At 41.0% G+C, this 26496-nt stretch overlaps 1 protein-coding gene and 1 long non-coding RNA gene across 3 annotated transcripts in view; one reads left to right on the forward strand and one right to left on the reverse strand.

Moving 5' to 3' along the window:
• MAML2 (mastermind like transcriptional coactivator 2) overlaps positions 1 to 26496 on the reverse strand; it is a 369681-nt gene that overhangs the window by 327101 nt on the left and 16084 nt on the right. The window contains exon 4 of one of the 2 annotated variants that reach the window (XM_037841183.1): positions 16919 to 18543. In XM_037841183.1, coding sequence (XP_037697111.1) covers positions 16919 to 17422 — 504 coding nt within the window. In that variant the 5' untranslated portion in view covers positions 17423 to 18543. Of the gene's footprint in view, positions 1 to 16918; positions 18710 to 26496 lie in introns of those variants that run through there. The other variant, XM_037841184.1, reaches the window with a different exon arrangement.
• LOC119538312 lies at positions 1152 to 3432 on the forward strand. The gene is made up of 3 exons (XR_005217540.1): positions 1152 to 1326; positions 1991 to 2098; positions 2988 to 3432. It is a non-coding gene; the product is annotated as an uncharacterized LOC119538312 (long non-coding RNA).

The raw sequence follows: 26496 nt of genomic DNA on the forward strand, positions 1-26496 counted from the left end.
CTATACATGTGCAGGTTGGTCTCTGAGAGTGTGGGACATTATTTAATGTTCTCCTAATGGGACTAATAAAGTCTCCACAATCTGGAGCATGCAGGAAATGTATCTATAGAAACTTTTATTCTAAATCTAGAAGATTTTAAGGACATAAATGATTCACTCAGCACACTGGCCTGCCTTCCTTGGGGCTGTTCTGGTCTGTTACGTAAATATGTGTTGCCTCCATTATTGGATCCATTCCCTCTGTGCTTGTTTGACGGCTATTTGTCAGAGTAAAATGACCCAGCAGTTTCATTTCTTCCTCCCCTCAAATTACCAATATGACTGGACCATCAAATTAAGCAACTAAATGCCAAATTTTCTTTTTTAGAACATGTATGGTTTTGAATTAGATGAGTGGAAAAAATAGTCCTGAAGTCCTGTAACTTTTTTTTTTTAACAACTTCTCAACACCTAAATCACTTTTGGTAAATATGAGTAAAGAAAGTGAACTCCCAGTCACAGCACATGTTTACAACTAAGTTAAAGGCTCTTAAAAATAGGGTGTTTGATGGTCAATTGCCAAAATATGAACTCTAGAAGCCTGGAGTGCCCAGCTAATAATAAAGAGTCAGTGTTACTAAGAAAATCTCCAAGATGAAGCTCTGATTCAGCTTTATCCCCTTGACCAAGAAGTTCTCTACTATGACAGAAGGACATAAGTTTGGAGCTAGAGGCTAAGATAGAAAGGAGGAAGCCTGAAAGCAGTAGGAGGTCACTTAAAAACAAAGTGAAAAATAAAGTAAAAAAATTGCTGGACTGGGCTCAAAACGAAACTGCAAAACAGAACAAAAAGTTTAGTTGCTACCTGAGGACTGCTTGCCTTTCAGAAAAAAGAAAATGCCTACATAGATAAAATAGATAACAAAAGTCCAAGGTAAAGCAAATATGTTAGGCATGAAGAAAGCTATTCTGTTCGGATTCCTGAAACTAGAAGCAACAGATACACAAAAAATGGAAATACTCAGATCTCCTAGAGCTAGCTGTGCCGGGCAGATTGAAGAATTACACTGATCCTAGTTTCAGAGGCCTCTTCTCCCCTCCCCCACAAGCTGTAGTTAAAGGTCCTTTGGCCCTGGGAACCATTTCCTTAGAGAATCTGACAAAACAATGGAATGTGTCCACATTGTAAATGCATATATGCCATCACCCAAAATGCTGCATACAATTTTGGGGCGTTCACAGACTCAAGAAGCTTTATTATTTATCTTCTAGGATAAAAGGATTAGAAGTATGGGCACTGGTATTCTCCTTAGCAGTTCAAATCCCGGCTCCACGAATTACAGGCTTGTGAGTACATGTTCCTTCACCTTATGCCTCGGTTTCCTTCTCTGGCAAATGGAAATAAGATAGTACCTACTTTATAGTGCAATTGTGAGGATATGTATGTTAGTATTTAAAAAAACACCTAGAAAATGTTCCTGATATGTAATAAGCACTCAATACATGTGATTTTTTTTTTAAAAATGTGCTGAACCAAAAGGACACCTTGAACATCAGTGTTCACGGTTGGTGCACAGTGCATTTATTCACAGTAATATGGGCTGCAGTCCTTTATGCATCTACCTGTTCCCAAATGTTCCGAAAATAGATAGATTGACAGACAGACAGACAGACAGACAGGGAATGACTGATATGGCAAAAGTTGAAAAACGTTAAAACTGGTGGATTTGAATATCTTGCGTGGTGGGGTATGGTGGAGTTCTCTGCTGGGGGTTTGTATTATTTTTGCAGCTGTCCTTTACTAAAGTTTGAAATTATTTCAAAATACAAGGTTTTAAAAAAAAATCATGCTTCCCACAGTTGAGTCCAACAAACATCTTCCAAATACTTGCTCACTGTCTGTCTGACACTATTGTACTATTGTAGATCCTGGAAATACAATGATAAATAAGGCATAGTCTCCACCTTGAAGCAAAAACCCATCAATTACGTGTTCCTGCATTTTCTCCAGGTAATGAGAAAACTCCCATCAGCAGAAAAAAACATATTTCCTCCTCAGATCTGAATGGATTCAAAATCACTTCTCAGCAAAGAGCTGCCTGTCTCCCTCAATTTCCAGGTAAGATATTCATTCCAAAATAAGCAACAGTAAAGAGAAAAACTTAAGGGGACAACAATGTTGGTTTCAGAGATGAATCTGCTTCTTTGAGTCAAGATCAAGTTTCTCTTCATGACAACCTTGTAGCCCTCTCTCCCCCAGACCTCAGTAGACTTACAAGAAATGTAGGCAGCAGAGTGCCTTCTTAAATGGAAATAGTTCTCTCATCTTGCTTCGTCTTCTTACTGAATTAAAAAAAAAAAAAAAAGATTTTTCTGCAGACCTCTCTTATTCTAGATTTAGTGTGTCCAGGGTATCTGACATCCTCATTCCATTCGTGATTGCCATTCTTTTGAGGAGAGTCATGGCTTCAAATTATGTGTGGGTGTGCTTCTGGGAGCTCAGGACATCCAGAGTCCCACATAGTTGCAAATTCAGTTCTGCATCTGGGGCCCAGCTACTCAGCCTTGCCTGCTGTGTGCGCTGCCCGGGGCCGGGAGGCTGGAGCCAGCGCAGGAGAGTGGGACCTCTCTGACCTGTCCGTAGGATAGGGGTAATAATGCCCCAGAGAACTGAGATAACATGTGCGTTGGTACTCCGAAAGCTGCAAATTTGCTATTCAAAAGCAAGATAGCATCATTTCTTAACTTCTCCATGACTGTCTCCCCATACGTAAAATGGAAATGACTACACCTGTCCTATCTATCTTATAGGGTTTCTGTGAGGATGACTAGGGCTGTGTACACATGACATTATTATTACTGTTGCAAATGTCAGTTTTCTGCTTCAGCCTACCTCCTGGGAGCCTGCTGTGCCTCCGCCTCCTTGTTGTCCTGATGCGAATTTCCTGACTGTTTATTTTCTGCTTCTATTTCTAACGTGTGACGATACTCTTTTTTTTCTTCAAAAGGTGCTTTTCAGCATTTTCCCTTTAATTCTCAAACCTCGACTTCCAACAAAATGATCACAATAGCTCCAAGGCACAGAAGATGCTGACATAACCACCCTCCTCCCTAAAAGCACCAGAATCAGCATTTTCCCACCGACTGACCAGAGCAACATGCAGCCTGGATCCAGTTGGGGCCCACCATGCAGACAGATGTCCAGGGTCGGAGCAAGCTCCGGCAAAGGGGCCTCTCTTCCCACTCTGATGGTAGATATTTGTTTTTTGATTTTCACTTTCCACTTTCCACAGCGCTTCCCAGATTGGCTTTCTTTTAATTAACCCAAAGCAGTCTCTAGTCGGCCACATTAACTAAGGAAAAAGGGGCTGGGCAGTGTATCCCTGGTTAAATTTATCTTGCTCTTTGTTTACTTGTTTACTCTCTCTCCTGCCCCACCCTCATTAAAATGTAAACCACTAAAGAACAACTTTGTCTCTCTTGTTCCCCACTGTGGCCCCAGGGAGCAGCCGAGGGTCCAGCAGACAGTAGGTGCTCAATATATGCTACTTCCATTCCATCATTCTTTTCTTTGCACCAACCATTTTTCACTCTTGAAGGCTGGCCTTTAGACTTAGAATTTGAAGAGATCATCTAGTCTCTGTATTTTTCAAATGGTCGTAGCACTGGAAACGTGTTTTTAATCACACTAAGGCCAATATATATATGATTAAATGCAAAATCATATAAGGGGTGGAGAGCTTGGGAGTCCTACTACATGCGCCTCCTCATCTCTTTCTTATTCTCATCACTGAAAGACTAATAAGGCATCTCTAGTTTAAAAACCACAGGTCTGGCTGTTCACTCAATAAATAGTTGAGGATCCCAAATATACCAGGAAGAGCTAGGGCTGGGATATGGAACGGGAAGGACTGTCAAGGTTCCTGGTCTCATGGAGCTTACTTACATTCCAGTAGAGAAAGACAGGAAATGCACAAATAAGCAAAGACTCAACATAAATTCAGATAGGATCAAAGCTATGAAGAATGGGATGGAGTGGTGATGGGGAAAGACGAGAGAGAAAGAGAAAAAGCCATCATGTGAGCCTTCTTTAGTTAGGGCAGTCAGGAAAGGTCTCTTGGAGAAGGTGGTATTTTAGCTAAATTTTGTATGACAAGAATAATCCAGCCAAGAAAAGTGCTGGGGAATACAAGCCCTGTGTTTTGCAGATGGGGCCACTGAGATTCAAAGGAGGAGTGACTGGCGCCAAGGTCACTCTGTTAGCAGTGAAGCCTAGATGAGAATGGAGGTCTCCTGCCCCTGTTACCATTGTATGATAATGTTGTTTCCTGGCTTCTGTAATTTGGCATGTTCTCATCTTCTGGAGCAATTTCCTTTAGAAATAGTCTTCTTTCCCATACCCTTAATGTATTTCCTCATCTTTATTCTCTGTGTAAAGTCATCCATGTAACATCCAACTTGGGTCTATATACTAAAAGTAAGCATGGTCAAGAAGGCTGCATGCATGTGCATGCATGTTTGTGGTGTGTGCACACATGTGTGTGTGTATCGGGGGGGGTGGTTGGGGTAAGACCCAAGCAACAGTAAGACCCAGTTCTATTGGAAAAGAAAAGCAACTTGACTTCCCTTATCTTGGTATTTCAAAAAAGAAAAGCCATATTGCATAGCATGATGCCAAGAAATTTTCATTTAAAAATCCAGAAAATCTTAACAGGAGAAATTCTAAGGCATTTAGAAGTTACTGGGAAGTGCCCCCATCTCTAAGGCTCCAACTTTACAGACAATGACACTGAGTGTGTCTTCCCTTTAAAACAAAATAAAATGACAACCACTACCAAAGGGCCTTTTTGGCATCAAGCTAGTTAGATCTCGTCTGCTTATGGTTAAAGAAAATGCACTGGGCGGGGCCAAGCCTAACATATGATCCACAGACCCCAAAGATTCTAGGAGCCCTAAAGATCCAATCTGAAGGGGTGTGCTCTAATTTAAATCAAGTGGGAGGGAGGGAGGAGATTGTGTTATCAAAGAAGTTCTCTAGATTTAATATTTGGTTGGGAAGAATCTTCCTTTGTTGGCTTGTTGGGAGCAAATCCTATGCATTCTTTTTTTCCAGTTCTATTAAATCCCTAAACAGATCTGAGTTTTAAGAGCTTAGGGCTGCCCTTGGGAAATAGGTGATTACACTTTCTGCTTAGGGTTTTAGTGATAAGAAAAGAGAGGCAGTGGATTGAATTCCCCTCCCCCAGGCCAATATCTCAGTGACTCTTTTATAGTTCTCCTTTAAAGAGAAAACATATTTTAAAAATGAAGTGGTGACACATGTAAAATCCCATCCATTAATCTGCACTTTTCAATTGCATGTATATACAAGAAACAGACAGAGAGAGAGACAAATGGAGAGAGTGATGTACAGACCTGAAACAGTAAGTTCTGAGGAAAGAACTCTTTATAGGAATATTTTACTTTCCTTTTCATATTTTAATTTCATGCAATTATTTTATAGGGTTACTCACTTGGGAATCTTCTTTACCCACAGAAATGTTGCAAGCATAGTTGGGAGGACCTGGGACAAAACTAGTGCTCCCTCTAAAAATAAATGTAATGAATCAAACTCAAGTCTTACCACTATGCTTTTCACACTGGAAGCCTAAACTATCAGATAGGGTCAGATATGGAATGATTTGTTTATTATATGTAAGAGGGGTGTTAAGTAATTAATATGGCTGGGCTTACCCCTTTCTGTCACTGCTATACCCTGTCCTTGAGATTACTTCAGACCCTTCTCATTAGTACTTGCTTTTAAAAAGCAAAATGTTCTCAGCCTTATCAACTCTACTTCTCTTGATTCTTCTTCAATAAATATATTTAAAGGAGAGACTGAAGCAAGTCTTTAGGGAATTATTCATAGTATAGCCTACCAAAACAGACCTCAGAGGTGATCTAAGCCCCTATCATTATTTTTTCCAAGAAGGAAGTGAGTACCAAGGAGATAGAAGGACTTGACTAGGCTACCCTACTAGTTAGTATCAGAACCAGCAATAGGACCATCAACTCCTAACTCCCAGGCCAGACTCTCTTAGTATATCACTAATGAGTACCCTAGGTATAATATACTCTTACTATATCACTTCCCTCTTTATTTATTCACTTATTCATGAGAGGTAAGGTGGAAAAAATGAGACACAAATAATTTGCTACCAAAAAAAATGAGAGTTTAGAAACACTGCTCTTAAAGATAGAATATGCTTACTTTTTCTCCTGTATGCTGCACTAGCTAACAAAGTCTTCTGTGACCTAGAAGATCGAATGCAATTACCTTGCCCACATATATTTGCTATGCTGTTTGACTCTCCCAAGGGCAGCATAACAGTACAAGGGGAGTGACATCTTTATGAGGTTAACCCTTTTCTATTTTAAGGGTAGTCTACTGAAGGCAGATGTATTCCCTGGAGCGTAACAAGAATGCTGGAAATTTGGTACTTAGGAGAAATGACAGCACCAGGCCATCATCCAGAAGGGAAAAAATAAATTGTTGTTCAGGACAGGAAGCTGGGGAAGCCTATGAGAATGCTGAATGTACATGAAGTGAAAGTGAGATGGCATAGGCAGATGCAGCCTCAATTATAAGACAGTGAGAAGAGACAAAGGAGAAAGCAAGGGAACTGATGTTAAGCACTACCACGTGCCAGACAACATGCTAGGCCCTTTCATGTATTAGCTCTCTTAATTCTCACAATCTTTACAGAGGTTTCCTATCATCCTGAAATGCAGAAAATGAGGTTCAAAGATGTTGAATAACTAGTCCAGGGTAACACAGTTAAAGGGGTGGTGCTGTCTTCCAAGCAAAGGTGGCCAGGTTCTGATTCAGTTAGCCTTTGCTACATTACTGACTACCCCCAAAACTTAGTGGCTTAAAACAGTGTGATATTTCCCATGACTCTGCAGGTTGGCTGCTTAGTTTCCCTGCTGCTTCTACTTGGGCTAACTCATGTAGTTGCATTCAGTGCAAGGGCTAGCTGAGTCCAAGATGGCCTCACTCACATGTCAGCAGTTGGTGCTGGTTAGAGGAAGAGGCACCTTGGCTCTCCTGCTGGTGGACTGCACCTCCAGCTGACTAGATGGGGGCCCAGGGTAGTTTTCCAAGAGGGCCTCTTAAGGCCCACCCTCAGAAATAGCATAGTGTCCTTTATGTCACACACTATTGGTTAAAGCAAGTCATGAGACCTTTAAGATTCAAGGGGTGAAATGGCATCCACCCCATCAAGAGGGATGTGGGGTGGAAGGGACCGATGTGATCATTTAACCATTTACTTCAGGCTCTGAGCTCCACACTCCTTCTACTATCAAAATGTTATTTTAAAAATCCTAAACTGCCCCTAACTGTTCTCCTCTTTCCTTAAGTTTATAAAGTCTTGAATAACAGGACTATATTTTATGACTTGGAATGGATGTCAGAAAACCTGGGTTCTAGTCCTAGCTCTACTGCTGTAGGATCTTGAAGGAGTTATTTGTTTTTAAAATGGGCTTTAATTTCTTCATCTATGAAAGGAAGGTTTGCTTTATTTGCTCTCTAAGGGCTCACACAACTCTACAAATTGATAGAATGATGTCCTATATTTAAACCAATATGAACTGGCCCTCTTGGGGGATAGGCAGGATGGAAGGGAGAGATGGGCTGAAATCTGTTTTGCAATGCTCTCTTTTGTGTCTGTGAGTGCACAATTTGGGAGGCAGTGAGCAAAGCAAACTCCTTCTACGGGTGGTTGAAATCTTACACGATCTGGGTGCTGCTCTAACCATTGTTATTTATTATACGCTAAGCTGGCATGGGATCCTCCATCATTGTGACATGGATAAAAGCCCAAATCCTTGCTCTAAGGGCTTCGAGAACTAGTAAGACAAAACAATTCCCATGCAACACACTCCTGCCAGCCAAGCAGACAGCAGAGGTGGAAAGGCTCAGTCTCTTCCTGGGGGAAATGCTTAGCTGGGGGCTCTCTCAGAAAGATATTGTTGCCTAGTCTATGGAAGATCAGGTTCCCAAGGAGAAAACTAATGTTTAATTTAGCACAAAGACAGCTCAGAATCTCTTTCTGGGGGATTGAGCCTGCAAACAGGTCCACATGCAAAGAATCCAAGTGCAAAAAGGAAGCTCTCTTTGGTATAAGGGCTAAAGAATTTGGGCTCAAACTTCACCAAATCAGTGCCTTTCCCTGTTGTTTCTGTAGGAGGACTGCTGCTCTTTCCCATTTATTCCAATGTCTGTACTTTGCACTTTTTCAGCACTTCTGTGAAACAGCCCAATGGGATCTACTAGCACATACTTTCTGGTGTCTGAAATTACACGGTCCAGTGTGACAATCCAATGTGCAAGCCTTAGCCAGTTTAACAAGTATCAGTCCCCTTACTTGAACAATAACAATGAACTTGGGTTTCGCAGCTGCTTACCCAGAGAATATTTTTAGTTTTACATAATTTAGACTCCAGACACCCCCAGAAATGAGCAGTTTACACTTAAGTATGGTAATCGTCATTCCAAAGACACAGTATAGTACATATTGTATTCAATTAAGCCACCTCTTTGCACCCTGATTACTATGACTCTAAGAGATTATACTATGTATTCAACAGACTCCCGATAAGTTATTAGCAGTTGCAGCAGACTTTTGCCTTAAGTCAATTTTCTGGGGGAAAAAAACAAAACAGACATGTAATTAACTTTCTGTACAATTCAGTCAGAACTCCTGAAAGGAGCTCCGTTGTATGAGGTATTCAAGGTGCTGGGCTTTAATGTGGTTAAGTGTTATTAGTGTGCTGGATAAGATCCACAAATGTAATTCAGCCACATTCTGACAAAAGAGAATTTAGAAACCGACAATGTTAAGGATTCCATATTAATGTATAAACCTGCCATAATGACTCAGGAAGCAAGAACTGCATTAAAAACAAAACAAAGCAAAACAAAATAAAAACCCAACTGAGTTTAGCTTTACATTTCCTAAGAATTATTATCCTTGAGAGAGGGGGGAAAATCCAAGTTTAAACCATGGGGATTAGAAACAAACAAACAAAAATTTTAACCACAGTTGTTGCTCTGAGTTAGAATCAACCAATCCATCCTTGCCTAAACATCATCCACCAAAGAATAGGAGCTATTCTTACTTTCATCCTGTTACTTCATAGAAATATGATACACATGACTAAGAATTTTCATCACTAAAATTTGCTTTGAAGCCTTGGCAACATCTTCATGTTTCTTAAGGAAAGTCACACTTGAAGCTCTAAGCAAAGAAGAGGTTCCAAGCTAAGAACCACATCAAGACATGACATATTCATCATGCTCCAGGTCAGGTTTGGGAAGAGGGCAAACTTGTGTTGCCAGTTAATTTGCAGATACAGTGAGTTAACTGGCTCCTTAGCAACATTAACCATGGCTTTCAAAAGCATGTTTAAATCTCCACAGCAGGGAGCTTTTAACCCTTTGTGATTCCGTGACCAGACTCACTTAAGAAGGGTAAATTTGGGCCATTCGGATCCAGTGATTCAAAACTCTCTATAGATGGTTTAAATTAAAGCCCACACACTCCACACTTGCTGGATAACTGAATGGGAATCCAGCTCTATGCTAGAAGTAATGAGGCAAGCAGACCCAATTTAATAAAGTTCTAGAGTAGGAGTCCAAGAATCCTTGGAATGGAAGAGATATTAACTGACCCTATTCTCACTAGGTAACCCATTTCAGGGAGATTTAACTCTATCCTAGGGACATCTCCATATTAAATCATTAAGGGAAAGCAGATAATACCATACCCTTCATTAACTATTTTAAGTAAATGTTACAGAGAAAAGCCATCCCCTTTCACCCTGATCCCACTTCTGGAGATAGAATCCTGGACTGAGAAAAATCATGAATCCTACTCAATTATGTCATGTCTCACGTTAAGAATAACAATAGCTAAAATTTATTGACCCTGTATTGGTGACAGGCAATTACCACATTTAATCCTTACAACAATTCTAACAAATTGATGCTATTATCATTCCCATTTTACAGCTGAGGAAATTGAAGTGGGAGTTTAATTGACTTAACCAAGAAGACACAGCTATTAAATGATGGAACAGTGATTTGAAGCCAGGTAGTCTGACCCTCCCGTTCTTAACTGCACGACTGCTTTGCCTCCTGAAACAAACCAACTTCAACACTTCTATTTCCAACTCCACCCACACCCTTCTTAGGCTGAAAATTCTAGGAGAAAGGCTAAATTGAAATGCCCATGAATCTATCCCCAGCACAGTGCATGGCACAGAACAGCTGCATGATGATTAGTAACTGAATTAATGAATAACTCCCTCTAATTCTAAAAAGCACCCATGTACACAATCTTGATGTGAGGTTTCAGAACCTTTTAAAACCATTAAGAGCTGTGGTGTGTGTCAATATTATCTGCCCATTTTCGCAGCTGGTGTGGTAAAGCCCGATTCTCTGGCCTTCCTCAGGGCTTGTGAAGATGCATGAACTTCTCTCTTCGTGGCCCCACAAGGAAGTGGCACAGCTTTTTTCACATCTGTCCCTTAGATATGTGTAACAAAGAGCCGAAGTTGGCAACCATAGGTAAATAGTCTTCTAGCTCTGGTCAGTATCATGCCATAAATCAGATAGGAAAGATTTGCTGGCTTTAATCCTTTGCCACCTACTTCACAGGGTACATCCTCTGTGTCCTGTGAACAAGGAGCCAAAGGAGGAAACTGAAAGGATCTGTACACATCTGCATTATAAAGCAAGCAAGGAAGCAAATGAGTAAATCTCAAAGACCATCTGGAAACACAGTTTCTCATAAATATCTGTTAGTGATTTTTTATTTAATGAAAAGGACTTTCCTGAGTTAGTAAATAAGCAAACTCATTTGTTTAAGAGGAACACTTTACACATCAAGAGAATATCCTTTTACCCAAAGAGCAATTCTGATTTGCACTGGAAGTCCTCTGGAGCCTAACAGGAGAGGTGTAGCTGGTTCTGCTTCTTTAGTTTCTCTTCTGTGTCTAGCTAGTGTGTTTTAAAAACCATCTCCCTTCGATGCCAAAGGCCATGTCATGCTGTATATAACTCACTATGAATGGGAGAAGTGTGTAAATAGCAAGGCATTAAGCAGGTCAAGGGACTTGAAGCTAGGTAACACGGAACACTTAGGCAATGTGCTATGAGAAGAGGCTGCTGAAGGGGAAATGTAATACTTGTCTTCAAATATATGAGGGATTATTATTGCTTTATAGCCGCTGACTCCTCTGAGCCTTCCTTGTTCTACCACTTTCCAGGGCTTCTGATTTACTCTTACCAGAGAGTTCCAGACCCTCAAATGTGGACTGGCTTCCTCTGTCCCCTCATGCCACTCACACCCAACCAGGGTGGTCAGTCAGGCACCACTCCCTGACCCCCTAACACTCCCAGCCACTCACCTCCTAGTCCGCATCCCACATTTCTACATTCTCTCCCTCCTCCCAGGCCCTGCTGTGACCCACATTCTCCATAAAGCCATCCTCCCAGGCCTGGATTGGAATCTCATTCTTACCAATAACTAACAGTTCTTGTGTTCCGAGCACATACTACGTATCAGGCATTCTGCTAACTGTTTTGCTAAGCAATCTTATTACCTTTATCTTGCAGATGGAGCTACTGATGACCCCAAAAGAAAATTATTTTCCCACACTCATCCAGCTGGTAGGTGTGAAGGAGGGACTGAAATGCAGGTCTAACTATAAAACTTATGCATTAAATTCTGCCATTTTACTGTATCTCTAAGCCTCAGTCTCCTCATTTGTAAAATGGGGGCAAATATTGCTTACTCACCCGATTTTTGCAGGGATTACATAAAATATGTAATAAAAGTGACAAGTACATTCTAGGGCTCAATAAGTATTTGTTCCTCCCTTCCTCTGATCCTCTATATCAGTTTTGGTCCATTTTACCTAGTTAGTACTTGGCTGTTCCTTGCTATGGTGATCGTGATCTCCCTACTGGCCTTTAAGGGAGCAGGGAGCAGGGACCATGTCATCCTCTGCAGGGTTTCTCTCTTCCCCCACAGAGCCTATTACAGTGTAAGGGAAATTAGCATTAAAATTCAGAAAGAAGAAGTTAGAACAGTTTTCATTAAACAAAGAAGTAGAATCCATCCAGAATAGTTTAGCTGCCATGAGGGAGAAGACTGGATGACTTTTTCAAATTTCCTTCTAGGGTTTTTGAGATTAAGTAGCAGCGTTAAAACAAACACAGATAAACAACAATAAAAACAAAACAAAACAGTAAATCATGGCAACTCTTTAGTCCTATTTACACACAATGTCTAAAACATATAAAACCTATGTTTGTCTTGGTAGTCACAAATGTTTACAGGTACAGGGAAGCTGTAAGGTACCAAATGTTAAGATTTAGAAAAATTTGATGAACACCACTGAACAATAACATTATTCCAAAGAAAGCAGATCCCTTCTATAAACAAACATGGACCTAAACAAGCAAGACATCTTGGCTTACATGATAACATCACCTTGCTGTCAAAGAAAGCTTTCCGTTAATTTTTGATAAAGGATTGTGCCAACTTCTCTCTACACTTGAACCCATTTTATCTTTGTGAGTTCTTAAAACTATATTTACTTGAAAGAAGTGGTAAGAAGGTCCTGGACAGATAAGAACTCTCCCTTTATTACTTTGTTCTGGAAAACAGTACAAAAATGGGTCAGTTCTTAAGGAAATGATGGCTGCACATATAAATAATGTAAACATTCCTATCACTGTTCTGAAGAGGACATTTATCACACAGACAGCTGCAAACACCCAGATCTTCTATCCAATGTATTGTTTCTGTACTTAGCCCCCACACAGCTCCCCATATAGTTCTCAAATTTTAAATTGTTAATTGGAAACTTGATTATTATCAGGTAAAAACAATCAGGGAACTCTGGCAATGATTTAACTTGTTTGACTTTCATAAGCTAAAAATTAACATTTTAGGCTATTGTTGACAAAATATTTAACTTTCCCATGCCATTTGTATAAATGACCTTTCTAAAATTCCTTAGACACTCTGGGGAACATACCTTTCCAGAGTTTCTCTGGTCCATGTAGGGGCCTGTAAAGGACATGATGCATTCACAGACGTTTCTCACAGCATTGCACATTTTAATGAGAATTTACTGGGGCCTTCAGGAACACATTGATATCCCAGCCTTATCTTGACAACACTAAACTTGACATGTCAATCCTTCTATGTAAAATAAAAGCTATTTCACCGTTTAAAACATTCAAACTAAAAGCTTAGTATACTTTTAATCCCTGGAAAAACTGGTATTGTCCTTCATTGTTCAGTAGTTTATTATTAGTAATACTAGTAATAATGCCTTGCATTCCTGCAATGCTTTATTTTTTCCAAAGCCTGTTTGGAAACACACATTCATTTGCTTTTCTCAACAAGAAAGGGTAGTATTACTGTTCCCTCTGTCATACAGATGTCTATTAAGTGACTCGTCCTGGGTCACACAGCTGGTTGGTGATCAAGCAGGCACAGAACCAGGAAACGCAGACCCCTTGTCTGAGCTGCTTTCTTTTCTCCACACATTAGGGAAAAGATCATCTCTGAAGCCAAAGATGACTTAGAACCACTTATCCACCTATCCTAGCAACATAGTCTATGCAACAGAAAAAGAGCTTGTCTCAGGCAAAAGGGGAAAGATTAATAATGCACCACAGAAGCTCTAAACCTTACTGTTCCATGGATCAACAATTATTCAGTTTCACAGTTCATTCAAAGATTCAAACATACTCCACCAGAAAATGATTCAGCGCCTAAAGCCTGCTCCAAGTGGTTATTAGAAAGGCAGATCTGCTCAAAGCCGTGCAACCCAGGACCTCTGAAAGGTACTGTTCCTGCAGTGTCTGCAGCAGCAGGGCTTCCCCTGGACTTGTACTTGAACTAAATGAAGAAAGGGCTGAGTAAGGGCTGCAGAATTAGGCTCTCAATGTGGACAGAATTAGATCTGGCTCGGAGGTTATTCTTGCACTGTTCTTGAAACTACTGAAAGAACTCAGATATTATATATCCCCTGCAGTACTGGACCCCTCAAATAGGACCCCTCAAAGTCAACACTATCCCACAGAACAGAAGTTCTCCTTTCAGCCTCATTCATTCAGTAAATCAGCCAATATTATTCATTATACACAAGGCATTGTGCTAGAAGGTACGCAGAATACAGAGCTTTCATCTGAGGACTCCAATACATATTTGATTTTAGATGATCAATATTCTCTTCCTTTCTCCTAAGGACATTTATGGTCATTATGGCATACGAACTAACTATTAAAGTGATACATTCAACCCATCCAGACCACATAAATCTGGTTATGGACACAGTAGCAATAAAATTAAGAAAGAATTCTGACACTCATTCTGAGCAAATGCTCTTTCAAATTAATAGCTTCTCTGAAAATAAGAAGAGCCCGAGTGAAGTGAGACTTGCCGATGTAATCAGCTCAGTGAATCACTCCCAAATTCTGAAGACTCCCTTCAGACACAATGTTATCAGGTTAATACAGTACTTGCATCACCATCTCTGAGCACCATGCAGAGTAACAAAGCACTAAATTTAGAAGCTAAAATGGAGAGGGAATTTCCAATAACCCAAAGGGAGGCAGATCAACCCTTGCAATACCAGTAGAAATAAACTATTCTCTTCTCTCCTGACTTACCTGTTCCTCCTATCATCACTACACTCTCAAAGGGAGCTCCTCTAGGGGAATGTTTCAGGAGATGGCTGGTGGTTAGTAGAGAAAACAGATTCCCTTGTAGAACAGGGGTGGTATAGCACCCACCTTTGGCTTCTGCAGCAGTAAGCCTTTCGTGGGAAATGTCAGGCACTATTCTCTCACTTCCCTCCCAGCTTGGATCTTGCTATTGTAAAGTTATATTAATCACTGAAGTTGGTTTCATTTTACATCCTGAAACCCCCAAGAAAAAGAGGCAGCCTCATCTTATTTCCAAGTGGGAGAAAAGCAAAAACCACAAGAACAAGGCCATTGGCGAAACACACCACTGTCCTTGCCTAGGCTGGGATATGAAGGCCACACAAAAAGCCCACACTGTGGCCCTTTAAAGGCCCTTCCAGTCTTGGCACCCAGGGCAGAGATTAGTCTTTTCCACTCAGCATTGGGCTGGTTGCCTCATTTTGTGTATCATCCCCAGAAACACTTACCAGGAGACTGTGAAGCAAACAAAGCCGTATTATTGGGAGACTTGCAGACAGATTATAAATTTACTGGGGACAATCAAGGCATTTAGATACTTTTGGCTGCAGATGCTGGTGACACACACACACATACAAACCTCATTCTTCTCTCCATTTGAGCAATTCTTTACCCCTTCCCCCCAGCATCTCTCTTTCACAAAACAAACTCCCACTGCTCTCCTAGGGAATTCTAGGGAGTGGTAGGGATAGAGCAGGTGGTAGAGAAAGGAAATTGGGCCTTGAAGCTCTAATATAAGCCTATAGGCTAAGTGTATTCAAGGAAGGATAAAACACACACGACTGGTAAGTTTTGACTGTTAGCAGTTATTTTTCATCTGGAGCTGGAGTCAGGAAACTGCAGTTCTGGGCATCCCAAGCAAATGTGTTTACGGTGGGGGAGAAGAGCACCATCCTAGCCCCCAGAGCTTCCTGGAAAATGTCTCCATGGACCCAGGCCAGGGATGAGAGGCATTCAGAAAAAAGCATTCTATGCACCTGGCTGGAGATGCCCGTCTGCCCAGAGCTCATTTTCAGACTCCTTTGGATGAGGAGTTCAGCAGGCAATTGAGTACTTTTGGGCTTGCATTGCCATTTCCTGTTGTGGACTCTTATTAGGGCTGGCTTGGGTAAACTGAAGCTGTGCTATGAGCAGACACAGAGCCTTAGGGGCCCCACAGATCTCAGAAATGGAGGAAGCCTGCAGAGCTGCAGGAGAGGGCTACACTTTCTACCCAGAGGCCACTGGCCCAGCAGCTTCTGGGGAAGCCTGCACATAGCAGGCAGTCACCTGACCAAGATTGGCACTAAGGGCCAATGATTCAAAGGATCCTTCTTCTGGATGGGGAGTGTCTGTCTCTGAGGAAGAACCTGTAGCCAGAAACTTAATCAGAACTTTCAGATTTGATATCCTGTCTCCAGAAGTGGCTGAAAACAAGGCGCTTCCTAGGATGATACCTGTGCCTGCCCACTTTAATGAATGCTGTAGGTTAGCACTACTTGATTGGTGTGCCTATGAAAAGAAGCAAGATGGGGTGGGGGTGGGGGGATTGTCTAAAGGAAATCAGGGAGTAGGCCTCTTGGAAATATTTCCTCACTGTCTTTCTTTGGGATATTTTTCCAAAAACTTGTTTTGGACACTCAGGGAACTTGCTCTATGGCATAGATTATTATTTATGCTCTTTTAACCCTAAGAGTTGGCTATCTCAAAGTGGGGAGGAGCAATGGGGCAAGAAGGAAAAGGCTTTGACAAAAGTCAACTGGACCAACACATGCTTTCAGACTGATGAATGCCTTGACCTAATCAGAGCTGGCTAGCCAAAGCAGGAGGATCACTGAGACCGGGCCTTCCTCAGTGGCTCAGTTCTTGCCAGCTGGTAGACTTCTCATCTACAAGCTGTGGACCCCGGACAGCCTTTGGAAAACTCAGGCTTCCCACCAGTTAAGGAGTACCTTACAAATGGAGGAAACCCATGAATGAGAACTCGCGGAACTTGATGAGTAAGAGTATAAAACCGCACAGACAACACAACCAATGGCCTTTGAGGTAGGCGGGTGACATCTTGGCCCTTTCCACTGCCAACCACTCTGCTTTAGGCCAGTGCAAGCTCTACCTTAACTAAAGGTCACACCACCACAGCCAGAATCACGAGAAAACCAAGGGCCTTACCGCAATCAGGGCTGAGTTCCTCTGGTCCGTGGGAGTTGAAGTTGGTGGCTGCTGCTCCCCATTGATCCCACCACCGCCATTACTGCTACTGTTCAGCAGGTGCTGGTGGTGATGGTGATAGTCTGGTGGGGGCGGTGGGGCTGCTGCTACCGCTTGGGAGGCCGGAGGTGGGGCAGCAGGGGGTGGTGGAGGGGCTGTCGTGGTGGCAGCGGTGGCGGTGGCCTTGGTGTGTTTGCCAGCCTTCCTTGCCCCCTGACCATGCTGTACAAGGCTCAGGAGCTGCAAGGTGCTCTCTCTTTCCCGGTCTGAGCTTTCAGCCCGGCCACGTTCGTAGCGTCCTTCACAGCTCAGGTGGTGCTGGCGGCAGACGGCGATCCGAGCTCGGAGGCGCTCCACGATAGCACTGTGCACTCTCGGGGTGACTGAGCCCCCTCCAAGGAGCCCCGCCCCAGGGGCCCCCCCTAACCCTCCTGCGGGGGCCTGTGGGGGCGCTGTGTCCCCCATCTTACTGGACACAATGATTGCTGCCTCTGGGATGATGAGGTGGAAGGAGGCTACTTCTGGTTATTGCAGGCAAATCTGGTTTTGACAATGTGAGCTCAGTGTTCAAGGCCACATGAATAGAGGTCTTCAGAGGTTGGGGTAGCAGTAGAGAAGGTGTGGGGGAGGGGAGCTAGTAAAAAAAGGGTGGGGAGAAAGAACAGAAACCCTCTGGGGAGGACAAGCTGGAAACAAACCCTGATCAATTTACTCTAATTTCGTTTGACAGCTCTGGAGAAGTTGGACAGAGTTAGTGGATTTTTTCCCCCACCAGGCTGACAAGGGCCACTAGGAGCTTTGTAAACACACGATCTGGGGGTTAGATCAAGAATTCAGGAATTGTCAAGGGAGAGACAGAAACAGACAGGAAAGGGAATTGAGAGAGGTATTAATAGAGAGCTGGACTCCCCCTCACCTACTTGTTTCAGAAAATTCTTTACGGGGATGTTTCCGCGGAGAAAAACATTTCTACCATCGTCTATAGAACCCTTTACTTTTTCTTAGAGTAAAAAAAAAAATTGTGCTGCTTCAGATTTTCCAAGTCAATGTTCAAAACGTGCAAAAATCAAGAGAAGCTGTCTTTTGGCTTTTAATTTTTCCTCCCCTTCCCCTTTGCTCCCGGTGCTTTCTCCTCTTTGGGATACTGTAGAATCTTGTCTTCTCCTCAAAGAGGGAGACAGCTTTTCAATTGTTAACAATGTCAGTAATTGGACTTTGGGACCAGGCTTTTTTCTTCGGTTAATCCAATCACCGGTAAAACCCTCATTCCCTCTAAGGTTTCCTAGCCTTAAATGAAACCAATCTGAAGTCGCTAGCCACTGAGAGAGATCCTTCAACACATTTTTTCTTTCCCGCTTACGTTTCTTCGCCTCACCCCCGGCTCTATTCTAATACAGTATCAAGAGACACAAACTCTTCCGAGAGTAATTTACAAACGATGGTCAAACTTACAAACTTCCAGCAAATTGCACCGAGTCATGTCCAGACACTTTTCTGTCCACTTTTGTACATTCCATTCCCGGCCAGTGGATCTGAGGGTCTGGACTCGCAATAAGCAATGTGGTTCTATCTCTTGTATTGCTCCGCTTTATAGATGGAAAAAAAAAAAAAAAAAAAAGTAGCTTGTATTTTCCTTTCTCTTTCTCGTCTGTTGTTAGCCGCTTTGCTGACACTGGCTCCGCTGCCCGGAGTCACGGCGATACACAGGCTTTCATTGTGCTCCGATAGGAGAGGGAGAGAAAGAGAGAGAGACAGAGAGGCAGAAAGAGAGAGCCAGCAAGCTGCAGATGGGGAGGGGGGCGGAGGGGGAGGGCGGGAGAGCTTATTCGAAGCTCCCTGGTGGAAGGCTGGTGCCACTGCACGAGTGAGTAATTGCAGCCAGGCACCGGGGAAAGGGGAACGCAGAGGGCCTCCCAGTGGCTGAAGAGGTAAATCCCAAAGCCTGCGCGTCTCAACAGCCAGCAGCTGAGCCTCAGGCTTAGTTAAGGGGGGAAAGCTGGGGAAATTCCCCAACCCCTACACAACTATTTCACAGCTCTAAGTGTTCAAGAAATTCCCGGGAAGGGAATGTATTTTCCCTTTCAGACCAACATTATGGCCCCCCGCTGAGGATATCATTTTCATTTTTCAATATGTTGTAAATGACACCACTGAACACCCTAGTGAGAGCTGGGTAAGCACTGAGGAAATGTTCATTAGTATAATAAGGAAAACTGTATGTGGATGGGGGTGGTGGTAAGAGAAAGGGAGAGCCACATTGTTATCTCCTAAAGGGAGGCAGGTGTCTGCAGGAAATCACAAGGAAATCAGTAGGGGCAAGCAAAATATTTTGTGAGGGTGATATACTAGTTCTAGAAGTAAAATAATAATAATTTTTTTTTTGAAAAGACAAGATTGCATATGACTAACCAAATGCAATGTCTGAGGTATCTGTAACTATCTGCTTTAAATACAGCATATAATGAGGAAGATCAATATGAGGCAGTTGAGCAGTTGATGTTCCAAGAAGTTTAATAACACAGATCAAATAAATCCCTTACACAGACCACTGTCCCCTCAACTTCAGATGATCCTACATTTAAGATACCAAACCTTAGAGTGGATTCTGCTTGTCATACCAATTATACAGAACACATTAAGATGAGCACAACATTGTGGCAGGCAGCACAATAAAAATTCTGGTATCCTAACTTGGAAGTCATTTGGAGTTGAGGTTTCAAGTAATGAAGCTTCATTAATTTAAACCAACTCTGGCATTTCAGTAACATGGTCCTGCTTCAAACTGAGCTATGGATCGAAATGAATGGGAAACATTAAGGCAAGCATTTAAAGACTGAATTTATTTAAAGTTTAGTTCCTTATAGGCTGATCTACTTTAATCCATTTTATTTCACAGATCTTGGAATATTTGTTTGAAAATGGGGACAAGTACTCTGAGAGAATATAACTTTTTTACTTTTCATTGAAAATACTTCTGTCTCTACCAAGTCTAAGTTTCTCATCTCTCATGCGGAGAAAGGCAGAAATGTATTTTTGTTAAGTATGCAAAATATGACTGGAGAACTGTAATGAGGTGTCATTAAAAAGTGAAGAGGTTTTGAGCATTTTGTATTTTATTTTTTAAAAGTTGTGTTCATTAGACAGTATCTTCTATTACCATGGATACTTTACATTAAGCAATTATATCTGATAGAAGGAAAAACTGTAATATTTCAATTTAAATCTTACTGTTCACAGCCCTGTAGTAAAACGGACTCTGATTAATAACAAGTCCTTTATCAAATTAGCTATTCCTAAATGATATAAGCTTTGATTTCTGTGCTACACTTGCATGCATCTTTAAAAATCGTAAAGCAGGCATTTAATAAATTTTCATACTATAGACCAGTGGCCTAAGACACTTATTTGGAGTGTCTCATACACATTTAATGGCTGAGATTATGCAACCATTTAATCTCAAATTGACGTAATTATCATCACTGTCTTCCTCTCCATTCACATTGGTTATTTATTAAACAATCACTGTTTCAGGCACAGGGCTTAGCATATATGATCCTCCTTAATCCACAATCTTGAGAGGTAGGTATTTTTAACCCCATTTTATGAGGAAACTGAGGCTCATAGAAACGAAATTACTTTTTCCAGGTCATGTAGCTAGGAAGTTACAGACCAGGATTCAAACTGAAGACTGATTTCAAAACTATGCTCTCTTTGATGTTTATTGCTGTAGAATCTGTAATTTCTAAACAATATAGCTTCTACAGTCAGTTTGTTCAAACACCACAATTACATGGAACTTTGAATAGGAAGTGAGCTATGGTAGGTCTGAATAGGTTAGAGTGAAATACATCCCAAAGAAATTTGGGCGGAGAATAAAAACATATATTCGGGGGCCCCCATGAAGAGCTGGGGGAGGATGTGGAGGTGTTGGACTTCCTCGCCTGGATTGTTGCTGATGTTATCACAAACATTGGGGACTGATGGCTTGATGTGCTGAGCCCTCTGTCTTGGGACTTGCCCCTATGAAGCTCATTACTGCAAAGGAGGGGGTAAACCTGCTTATAATTGTGCCTAGGAGTCTCCCCCGAGTGCCTCTTTGTTGCTCAGATGTGGCCCTCTCTCTCTAACTAAGCCGCCTTGGCAGGTGATCTCACTGCCCTCCCCCTACGTGGGACCTGACTGCCAGGGGTGCAAATCTCCCTGGCAATGCAGGATATGACTACCGACGATGAATCTAGCCCCGGCATCGTGGGATTGAGAACATCTTCTTGACCAAAATGGGGAAGCGAAATGAATGAAACAAAGCTTCAGTGGCTAAGAGATTTCAAATGGAGTCGAGAGGTCACTCTGTGGACATTCTTACAGACTATATAGATAACACTTTTTAGGTTTTAATGTACTGGAATAGCTAGAAGTAAATACCTGAAACTATCAAACTCCAACCCAGTAGCCTTGACTCTTGAAGACGATTATACAACAATGTAGATTACAAGGGGTGACAGTGTGATTGTGAAAACCTTGTGGAATGCACTTCCTTTATCCAGTGTATAGATGGATGAGTAGAAAAATGGAGACAAAAACTAAATGAAAAATATGGTGGGCTGGGGGGGTGATTTGGGTATTCTTTTTTAATTTTATTTTTTATTCTTATTCTGATTCTTTCTGGTGTAAGGAAAATGTTGAAAAATAGATTGGGGTGATGAATGCACAACTATATGATGGTACTGTGAACAGCTGATTGTACACCATGGATGACTGTATCGTATATGAATATATCTAAAAAAAACTGAATTAAAAAAAATCACAAAAACAAAACAAAAAAACTATGCTCTCTTTATCACTGGGCTTGCAGCCTCAAAGTCAAGTGTGAAAAGAGTTATAGGGCAGTCAGACTATCTCAAAGTAGCTCCAGGGATGCAATTACCCCTCAATCAACACTCTGAAATCTAGACAAGTAGCATAATACTCCTAAGGAATTATTTACCTGAATAAGGCTGAAAGCTGACAAGAAAGAAAACATGGCTAATAACATCCAAGTGCCTATCAAGTTAGCATTTGTTTTTCTCTTGTTTTTCCACTTTTATGGTATTGTTCCCTTTCTCATAACCCTGAAGCTTCTAGAAGATGTGAATTATTTCAAGCATTACTTCTCTTTTACATATCCATTTCTTTCTCATCATGTCTACTCTCCATAGATACCTAATACTAAAGCACCTAACACTCTATAGTAAAAAAATTTCAGACATGTAAGATCTTTAAACTCACAATTTCTTTTTAGTGTTATATTGAATCAATGATGCTGATAATATAATATAGTAATATGTGTAAAGGTTAATTCTATTTTGTCAACATTTCTATTTTAGACTTCTTACTTTTGGTGCCTAATCTGTGCTCTCACTTTCGAACACCTCTTTGCCATTTTTTTGGTGTTATGTTTCTAAAATTAACCTTCTGTATTGTCCAAACACCCACTGAAGTAGCTTGCTCTGTTGTAATGACCTCAGACATCAGGAAAAGTACCTATTAGCATTTCCTCATCAACAGCTAGAATGTGTTTTAAACAGGATAAGAGCTTCAAACCAACAAGATGTCTGACCTAGGAACTCGGCCTACTCCCATCATAAGTCCCTGGAATCATTAGTACCTGTTCTAGTTTGCTAATGCTGCCAGGATGTAAAACACCAGAAATGGATTGGCTTTTATAAAGGGGGGTTTATTTGGTTACAGTTACAGTCTTAAGGCCATAAAGTGTCTAAGGTAACGCATCAACAATCGGGTACATTCACTGGACGATGGCCAATAAGTGTCCGGAAAACCTCTGTTAGCTGGGAAGGCATGTGGCTGGTGTCTGCTCCAAGTTCTGATTTCAAAATGGCTTTCTCCCAGGATGTTCCTCTCTAGGTTCAGCTTCTTTCCAAAATGTGACTCTCAGTTGCTCTTTGGGCATTTGTCCTCTCTTAGCTTCTCTGGAGCAAAAGTCTGCTTTCAAAGGCTGTCTCCAAAATGTCTCTGTAAACTGCAGTTCCTCTCTCAGCTCCTGTGCATTCTTCAACATGTCCTCTTGGCTGTAGCAAGCTCGCTCCTTCTGTCTGAGCTTATATAGTGCTCCAGTAAACTCATCAAGGTCCATGCTGAATGGGCGGGACCACATCTCCATGGAAACTATCCAATCAGAGTCATCACCCACAGTTGGGTGGGGCACATCTCCATGGAAACACTCAAAGAATTATAATCTAATCAACACTGATACATCTGCCCACACAAGATTACATCAAAGATAATGGCATTTTGGGGAGCACAATACATTCATACTGGCACAGTTCCTTAATTTAAAAACAAAATGCATGATATTAAAAATGGTAGATAAAAATCTCTTCAGTTGGAACATTCTTGAGCTGTCTCAGTCTTGTCTGTAGAGTCACATATGAGAAGCACTGCTTTCAGGGTCATCAGAGATACTTTAGAGATCATTCTCTTTCATTTTCTCTGGCCTTCCTTTTTATAAGTCATCCATGATCCTTCATCTGCCAACTTGATTTATCACTTCTCTAATTCTGCCTTGCTTCTTTCTTGACATTGTCACTTCATCTTCACCATTCAACTCTGGCTTCATTTTTATTTCCTAGAATTTGGTTAAGGATTATTTCCATATGCCACAGAAGTAAGAATAAGAATGATAAAAATATGTGACTGAAATTTCTATTTTACAATTTTGAAAAAGGTATGCACTCCACACATTAAAAGTCAATATTCTCACCACTTTGTGAGCTTTTTTTCCCAGTTTGTTTTCAACAATAGGGGTAACTTCAGGAAATGAGTTGCAGAAATTATTATGTAATCTCACTGTAAGAAATTAATAAAATGTAGCCTTTTATCTATGTACATACACTGATGTCCATGTCAAAAGCCATATAATAGTTGATACCAGGTTCAATCAGTACTTCCAGGAAGAAACATATAGCTAAAATTCCACAGTAGAATAGATCCTACTAGAACACCACTTTTTTTTTTTTTAAAAGCAGTTTTATTTACACACTATACAATCCATCCAAAGTGTACAAGCAGTGGCTTTCAGTATAATCACAGAGTTGTGCATCTATCACCACAATCGATTTAGAACATTTTCATTGCTCAAAAAAATACCCCACACTCTTTATACAACCCTCTTATTATTGACCCTTAGCACTGGTATGGTACCTTTGGTACAAATGATGAAAGAATATTAAAATATTACTGTTAACTATGGTCTATAATTTGCATTAGGTATATTTTTCCCATATACCACCCTATTGTTAACACCTTGTAATAGTATCGTACACTTGTTCTAGTTCATGGAAGAACATTCTTATGTTTGTAATTGATCATCCACAACAGGATTCACTATGTTATACGGTCCCATGTTTCATCCTCTAACTTTCCTTCTAGTGACATACACGACCCTAAACTTCCCCTTTCAACCACAATGACACCCACAATTCAGTGCTGTTAATTACTCACAATAACGTGCTACCATCACCTCTATATATTTCCCAACATTTACAATCAACCTTATTAAAGTTCTGCACAAATTAAGCATCAGCTCCCCACCCATTCTCTGCCCTCATTCTATCTTCTGATAACCTACATTCTAAATATTTACTCCATATGTTTGTTCATTATAATTAGTTCATATTAGTAAGATCATACAATATTTGTTGTTTTGTGTCTGGCTTATTTCATTCAACATAATGTCCTAAATGTTCATCCATGTTGCAGCATGCATCAGGACTTCATTTCTTCTTACAGCTGAATAATATTCCATCATATATGTATGTAACACATTTTATTTATCCATTCATCTGTTGATGGACACTTGGATTATTTCCATCTTTTGGCAATTGTGAGTAATGCCACTATGAACATCAGTGTGCAAATATCTGTTTGCATCCCTGTTTTCAGTTCTTCTGACTATATACTTTTTACTGGGATTGCCAGATCATATAGAAATTCTATACTTAGTGTTCTGGTTTGCTAATGCTGCCATCAAGCAAAATACCAGAAATGGATTGGCTTTTATAAAGGAGGTTTATTTGGTTACAAAGTTATAGTCTTAAGGCCATAAAAGTGTCCAAACAATAGGGTACCTTCACTGAAGAACACGGATGGTGTCCAGAAACCCTGTCAGCTGGGAAGGAACAGGCATGTGGCTGATATCTGCTCTGGGGTTCTTGTTTCAAAAAGGCTTTCTCCCAGGATGTTTCTCTCTAGGTGTCTGGGGATGTTCTCTTAGTTTCTCCCAGGCAAACTCCATTCTAGCAAAAGTCTACTTTCAATGGCCATTTCCAAAATGTCTCTCTCAGCTGCAGCACTGAGCTCCTTCTGTCTGAGCTGTTATAGGACTCCAGTGATTAATCACGATCCATGCTGAATGGGCAGGGCCACACCTCCACGGAAATAATCTAATCAAAGGTATTACCCATAGTTGGATGGGTCACATCTCCATGGAAACAACCTAATCCAAAGATTCCAACCTAATCAACACTAATATGCCTGCCCCCACAAGATTGCATTAAAGAACATGGCATTTTGGGGGAGATAATACATCCAAACTGGCACATGTAGCTTCCTAAGGAACTGCCAAACTGTCTTCCACAGCAGCTGTACCATTTTACATTCCCACCAGCAGTGAATAACTGTTCCTATTTCTCCACATCCTCTCCAACACTTGTAGTTTGTTTTTATAATAGTGGTGGCCATTCTAGTAGATGGGAAATGTTATCTTGTGGTTTTGATTCGCATTTCCCTACTAGTTAGTGATGTTGAGCATCTTTTCATGTGCTTTTTAGCCATTTGTATTTCCTCTTTGGAAAAATATCTGTTCAGGTCTTTTGCCCATTTTTTAATTGGGTTGTTTGTCTTTTTATTGTTGAGTTATAAGATTTCTTTATATTTTCTGGATAGTAAACCCTTATCAGATTTGTGGTTTCCAAATATTTTTTCTCATTGAATAGGCTGCCTTTTCACCTTCTTGACAATGTCCCTTGAAACACGGAAGTCTTCTATTTTGAGGAGGTCCCATATATTTATTTTTTTTGTTTCATTGATTGTGCTTTGGGTATAAAGTCTAAGAAACCACCACATACCACAAGATCTTGAAGATGCTTTCCTACATTTTATTCTAGGAGTTTATGGTCCTGGCTCTTACATTTAGGTCTTTGATCCATTTTGAATTAATTTTTGTGTGAGGTGTGAGATAGGGGTCCTCTTCCATTTGGATATCCAAATCTCCCAGAACATTGTTGAAGAGACTTCTCTTCCAGTTGAGTGAACTTGACAGCACTGTCAAAAATCAATTGACTATAGATGTGAAGGTCTATTTTGAACTTCAATTCAATTCCACTGGTGAATATGTCTATCTTTATGTCAGTACCATCCTGATTTGACCACTATAATTTTGTAATATGCTTTAAAGTCAGGAAGTGTGAGTCTTCCAACTTCATTTTTCTTTTTCAAGATGTTTATGGCTATTTGGGGTCTCTTACCCTTCCAAATAAATTTCA

Source organism: Choloepus didactylus, chromosome 6 (genome assembly GCF_015220235.1).
Source record: "Choloepus didactylus isolate mChoDid1 chromosome 6, mChoDid1.pri, whole genome shotgun sequence".
NCBI classification, from domain to species: Eukaryota; Metazoa; Chordata; class Mammalia; order Pilosa; family Megalonychidae; genus Choloepus; species Choloepus didactylus.